The sequence below is a fragment of the Corylus avellana genome, chromosome ca5 (assembly GCF_901000735.1).
Source record: "Corylus avellana chromosome ca5, CavTom2PMs-1.0".
Classification (NCBI taxonomy): domain Eukaryota; kingdom Viridiplantae; phylum Streptophyta; class Magnoliopsida; order Fagales; family Betulaceae; genus Corylus; species Corylus avellana.
In genome coordinates, this window is record NC_081545.1 from 954,801 (window position 1) to 961,904 (window position 7,104).

Consider the following 7,104-nt stretch of genomic DNA (forward strand, 5'->3'; position numbering starts at 1 on the left):
CCAATATGGGTCGCTTCCAAATCAAAGAAATTCATTAGCAGGGAAACCTGGAAAGAGTTGAGGGTGAAACAGTCGAAGGTGGATTGGTGTAATATGGTTTGGTTTTCAGTGGCAAAACCTAAGCATGCATTCATCCTCCGAGTGGCTATGAAAGATAGGCTTAGCACCGGGGATAGATCGCTCAAAAGGAGATGCTAATTGACTGTTTTGCAGGGAGTGCATGTAATTGGAAGCTCCCACCATTTATTTTCTGGGTTGTGGTTTTAGTAGGAGGATACGGAGGGCTGTAATGCAGCGTCGCTTTCAGGAAAATTTCCCTGAGGATTGGGAGAATATCTTAAGGGAAGGGATTGGAGAATGGAGGATACACTCTTCTTTCTTTCCCTCTATTTTTTATTTTTTATTTTTTTCCTTTATGTAATTTTGGACTTGTCGCTTGCCTCACTTTCTCAAAGATTTTGGGGGTAAGAAACGTATCTTATTTGGAGTGATAAGTGATAAGTGATAAGTAATTTTCAATGTTTGCAATCTCTTAAAATTACATTAAATCTTTAAAGAATTTTACCCAAATTTTGATTTTATTTAGTTGGAAATTCAAACGGGTGGTAGTTCTTGTTTTATTTTACTTTATGGCATATACATTCGATCTTTTAAACATCATTTTTCCATCAAATTATTTACACTTTAAAATTATCATAATTGGATTTTTGCTCATCCTTTATATAAAAGAAAGGGTAATTGTATAATAAGCCCCTAAGTCAACTTCCAAAATTTTTAAATCCCTAAGTTTTTTTTTTCGACTTTTTTCTCTCTGCGCCAATCGAAATGACAATAAAATCTCTGTCGTTAAAATTTTTTAACAGCCGTTAGTTTGAGTCAAAACACACCGTTTCACCTCATTAAAATATTAATTTTTTTTTTAATTTAATTTTTAAATTTAAATCTAGAAATAAAAAAAATAATAAAAAATAAAAGAAATGACAGGGGTGGCCGAACCACCTCCAGGCAAAATGGGGTGGCCAGCCACCCCCTATGGGGTGGTTCGGCCACCCATGTCTTTTTTTTTAAAAAAAAAAAATTAAATTAAAAAAATTAATATTTTAATGAGGTGAAACGGTGCGTTTTGACCCAGACTAATAGCGGTTAAAAATTTTGACGCCATGGATTTTATTGTCATTTCCATTGACCCAGAGAGTAAAAAGTCGAAAAAAAAAAAAAAACACTTAGGAATTTAAAAATTTTGGAGAGTTGACTCAGGGACTTATTATACAATTATCCTAAAAAATGTGGAGATTTCAACTACGCTCAAAATCCACCTTCTCCCTTTGAAAACAATCGGAGCTCAGAGTCTCCATTTGACTTTGGCTGGAAAGTAGTTGTTATTGGGTATGGATGTGGATTTGTAATAGGAGTTGTTATCTGGCAAACTGTGATAGCAATGAAATATGATTGGTTTGTAAGGACTTTTGGAAAGATGTAGCAAACTCGAAGAATGGTGAATTGGAGAAGGTCATAAATTTAAATTTAGTTAAATAAAATGTTTTAGATAAATTATAAATGTTTTTTTTTTTTTTTTTGAAGTATAAATGTTTATGTTTTTGTAAGCCTATACAAGTTTCAATGTAATATCTTAGTGTTTGTGTGTGTGAGTTTGCATGTGTCTGTGTTTTCTCCCCCTTATTTTAGACAGCTTCTTTTGTTATATATTAAATTTAAAGGATCCAATGCAATATTAACCAAGAAAAAAAAAAAACAGAGAGAGAAACTACAGTGGGTGAGTAGAAATTTTATAAGTAAAATCTAAACAAGAATATCTTATCCCTGTCAATCGAATTAGAGTGCCTAAGGGACCTCTATTTAAGAACACATGATTAGAATGAAAGTTTTGAGAATATGTTGTGGTGGATATCCAAAAAAGAGCATATACGATCGTGTTTATATTTGATAGAAACAGAGTGTTTGTTAAGGAAGTCAAATGACCAGAAACAATCTGAAGTAATGAATGCATAAGAAATTTAAAAGCAACTTAGTGCTAAGACCGCGTTTGTTACTTTCCATTTTTTTTCTTTTCTTCTGAGAAACAGCCTAACCACTTGATCAGCAGGGGCACCTACTTTAGAAAAATTAAACCATATTAGCCAAAAATAAAAAAAAATAAAAAAGGTTTTAGGAGATAAGTTGATAACGTACACGTAGCAACATTTGATAGGGTAAGACGTGATGCTTTTTGTATAGGTAACGAGTGGCCTAAGTACTGTACATGATGGAAGGACTAGTCTTATAAACCCCGAAAGCTTAAAGAACAATTTTATCACTTTCTAAAATTCAATGAATATTCTGATAAATATGATAACCTTAAATCATTTATGGGCTTTACAGCCTTTACCCTAATTCTTTTTATTGGTTTTTGTAAGGAACATTATCTGTTATTGCAATTCCTATATCTTTTCCCCAACACATTTTCCTTAAGAAGATTCTAAGACTTTGTCTCTTCTTCTAGCCTGATTTTTTAACAGTCTAAAACAACTTATGTTATTTTGCATTTATTTATTGTTTTAATGGGAAACAGCCTAACGTACCGCTTAATCAGCAAGAGGAGCACCTACTTTAGCAAAAGCAATTCGGTGCTTAGAAAAGATACTGGTAATGGGATTAACAAAATAATAATAATAATAAAAATGATAGCAAGTAATTAATTTAGTAGAAGTGCTGACAAAAAATAAATAAATTATTGAAGTGCTGGAAGCAAACCCATCTTCACATGTTATTCTTTATTTGCCATCAAATAAGAATGACTGCTTTATTTGAAAAGCGAAACCACATATTCTTTGGCCAGATACTCAAATTGGAACAATATTGTTTCCCCTTCATATTATTTGAAAAGTGTTACACAAAATGGTGCTTAATTGACTTGACTTGACTTGGCCCCTCACACAATATTTCCTCCAAGTAACAAAGTAAGTGCTTTTGCGAAAGGTTAGACTTCTTTTTCATAGTTAATATATATTTTACTACTTTTCCTACTCCACACTCAAAAAAGTGGTACGTAAATTAGACATTAATTATTGCTTCAATTTCCGTGTTTCTACCAACAATGGTTTTCATTCACTACAGTCTCAAAAGTCAAAACGAATTATTGGTTTTTGAACTTTCACTGTAATTTTATTGTAAATTATTCCAATTTTCCAACCAATATTTAATTCTACCACACAATTGTATTGTGGTTAACAAGTTTCCGAGTCTTTTCGTCATCGTCTAACCCACAACACACGATGGCCACCTAACTAAGTAAGTAGCAAGTGGAAGACATAGAAAAGCAATCAAGGGGAAAACAAGACTTGATAAATTAAACTGTGAAAGTTAAACCACTAGGCCCACCACAACGTACAGCTAGTGATCATTTGAAATCATGATATTGCAGTACTCAATAATGGATGCATGAGTCACCCTTTTTTCAAATCCCATTTGGAGTCTCCAAACTTATGTAAAGCGTACGTATATCCTTCGTACCCTATAAAACCCCCTTCACTTGTAGTTCAGCTAGCCTTCTCAAATTAAACAGGGAAAAACATACTAAAACATCATGGATAGCTATTTGTATCGCTTTATGTTCATGCGCTTCCTTTTTCTTCTCTCAATATTGTTCCTTGTTTTACTCACTGCCTCTTTGTCTTCTCTGCAGCCACTTTGTCATGATGATGAGCGATCAGCCTTGTTGCAATTCAAGGATAGTTTTATCCTAAACAAGAATGCATCTCTTGATCCTTTTGGGTATCCTAAGGATGTTGTATCATGGAGTCTAGAAGGAGGGAATAGTGATTGCTGCTCATGGGACGGGGTTAATTGCAACGAGGACACGGGTCATGTGATTGGCCTTGACCTCAGTAGCAGCTTTCTCTATGGTCTATTAATTCCAGCAACAGCCTCTTCCGCCTTCTTCAACTTCAAAGGCTTAATCTTGCTGATAATAACTTCAACGACTCTGAAATCCCATTTGGAATTGGCAATCTTTTGAGGTTAACCTATCTGAACCTCTCTTTCTCTGCGTTTTCGAACAAATCCCTTCACAGCTTTCACATCTCAATAAGTTGTCTTCCCTCGATCTGTCTCTTAATTATGGTTTATATACTTTAAGTGACTTGAGAAGTCTAGTTCAAAACTTCACTACCTTAGAAGAGCTTTTACTCCCTTACATCAATTTCTCGTCCTCTATTCCTTAAACTTTGGCAAATTTATCCTCTTTGGCAACTCTAAATCTAGAATATTGTGAATTGCATGGGGAATTCCCAACAAGAATTTTTCAGCTACCAAACTTGCGGGATCTTAGGATAGGAGGGAATCCGAATCTCAATGGTCATTTGCCTGAATTTCACCTAGGCAATCCGCTTAAGGTGCTAAGTATCAAAAGAACAAGTTTCTTGGCTTCAGTTAGATCTATCCCACCTTCATTGAGTAATCTCACCCAACTCACTTACCTGGATCTGTCAGGAAACATTCTTGCAGGCCACATCCCTTCTTCCGTCTTTGCTAACCTCACTCAACTAACTTTTCTGGACCTTTCACACAATAAATTGAGTGGGACATTGGAGTTTGACATGTTTCTTAAGATCAAAAGTTTAAGTGTGCTTAGGCTATCATCCAACAATTTGACATTGTTGACCAAGGCCAATTCAAATGATACTCATCCACAGTTTCACACTCTAGAATTGGCTTCTTGCAACTTACAGAAGTTCCTAGATTTCTTACGCAGCCAAAACAAATTGAGTTTGCTTGATCTAGGAGGCAACAATCTTGATGGCCTAGTACCGAGATGGCTGTATAATGCAAGTGGAGAATCTCATGAGACTATAATGTCCAAAGGAATGTCCAAAGGAACTTGATCAGAGAAATGTCACCGTTGATTTGCAATCTCAGTTCACTTTATTCCCTTGATTTGTCCTATAACAACTTGAGCGGCATGCTTCACCGTTGTTTAGGAAACTTAAGTTCTTTGGAAATACTTCAACTTCGAAGTAACAACTTCCATGGCACCATCCCAAAAACATGGGCAAAGCGAAGCAGGTTAAGGATGATAGATTTAAGTGAAAACCAATTACAAGGTCAGCTACCCAGATCAATGGCTAATTGGATGATGCTAGGGTATCTTGATGTTAGTAACAATCAAATCAATGGCGCCTTTCCCTCCTGGTTGGTTTGTAATTTGAGTTCACTTGAAGTACTTGATTTGTCATATAACAACTTGAGTGGAAAGCTTCATCCATGTTTAGGAAACTTCAGTTCTCCTTTGTTAGTACTTCAACTACGAAGCAACCGCTTTTGTGGCACCATCCCAAAAACATGGGCAATGGGGAACAACTTAACGGTGATTGACTTAAGTGAAAACCAATTCCAAGGTCAGTTACCAAGATCCATGGCCAATTGTCTGATGCTTGAGTATCTTCATGTTGGTAACAATCAGATCAATGATACCTATCCCTTTTGGTTGGGAACTCTTTCTTGGTTGAAGGTTCTCGTCCTCCGTTCTAATGCATTCCAAGGTTCAATAAAGAGTTCTGAAATCAACAATACATTCCTTGAGTTGCATATCATTGATCTCTCTCAAAATAATTTTTCTGGAAATTTTCCCATAGAGTATTTCCGACATTGGAATTCAGTGAAAGTTGTTGGTGCAAATGAATTGAAATACATGGTGGTGAATTCTAGAAGAGACGGGCTTGGTACCTCTATCCAATGCACAATCACAATTACAAACAAAGGCATAACGTTGTAGTATGAGAAAATCCTAGATGTGTTTAGGGTCATTGATTTCTCAGGCAATAGATTTGATGGCGAAATTCCAGAACTTGTGGAGAGTCTTAAAGGACTTCATTTGCTAAATCTATCCAATAATGCTCTCACTGGTCATATCCCACCATCTTTAGGGAACTTGACAAGTCTAGAATCAATGGACCTTTCCCAAAACAAGTTATTTGGAGAGATACCTGCACAATTAACCCAACTCTTTTCTCTTGAATATTTCAATGTCTCCAACAACCGCCTCACAGAAGCTATACCACGTGGAAATCAATTCGACACATTTTAGAATAATTCATTTGGAGGTAATCCCGGATTGTGTGGAAGCCCGCTATCAAAGAAATGTTGAGATTTCAATTACACTCCAACTCCACCTTATCCCTTCGAAGAGAATCAAGGCTCCTCGTCTCCATTTGAATTTGGGTGGAAAGTAGTTGCCATAGGGTATGGATGTGGATTTGTTATAGGAGTTGTTATTGGGAAAATTGTTATTACAAGGAAGTATGGTTGATTTGTGAAGATTTTTGGAAAGATGTAGCAAACTCAAAAAATGGTGACTGGAGAAGGCCATAAATTTGAATTTAGTTAAATAAAATGTTTTAGAAAAGAATAAATGTCTATGTTTCTAGCATGATTATAGGGTTCTTGATGGAATTGTAAGCGTATACAAATTTCAATGTAATATCTTTCTATTTGTGTGAGAGTTTGCATCCGTTGTGTGTGTTTTTGTTTTTTTTTTTTTACTTATATATTAAACAATCTTGTTTGTTTGTCTTTCTAGTTTGTGTCGTGTAAATTAGAAACCATTGATGAATGAATCAGCAAAGTGTGTAAAGGTAAACCTTCAACAGCTGCAAGCTGATTAGAACCCACGTATGAGAAACTCTCTCGCCAACCCTGTTATTCTTTATTGTCTTTTTCAATTGGAAACTTCTATAAAAATAACACATGACTGCCTTTGTCTCTGTCTCTATCGCTGTTGAAAAGTGTATAGTTTTCAGAGTTGATTTGCTCTTTCTTCTGTCTAAAGTTGTTAAATGTTTTGTTTGATTTAAATTGTAATTGTTCTTCAGTTTATAATGTATCGTGTAGGTTGATTGTTAGCCGTGGGAGATTTTGGTGTTTGTCTTGAACCTTTAAATTAGGAATTTGTAAGGTGCTTTTTGGGCATCTACAAATGAAAAGACGAACTTACTATAGAAAAGTCAAATCTCGTTCAGTGAATAGCAGAGCACTTTCCTAGAAACTGAATTCCTAGAAACTGAATTCCATCTTTCTTGCACACGATGTTCCTCCATTTTTTTTTTAAGT

At 35.3% G+C, this 7,104-nt stretch overlaps 1 protein-coding gene across 1 annotated transcript in view; it reads left to right on the forward strand.

Annotated features, from left to right (window-relative positions):
• The window catches only part of LOC132180614 (receptor-like protein kinase 7), a 12,656-nt gene extending 6,574 nt beyond the window's left edge, over nucleotides 1–6,082 (forward strand). Inside the window, exon 2 of the mRNA XM_059593502.1 lies at nucleotides 5,797–6,082. Within this exon, the coding sequence (XP_059449485.1) occupies nucleotides 5,797–6,082 (286 nt within the window). The remainder of the gene's footprint in view (nucleotides 1–5,796) is intronic.
• Nucleotides 6,083–7,104: the final 1,022 nt, after the last annotated feature.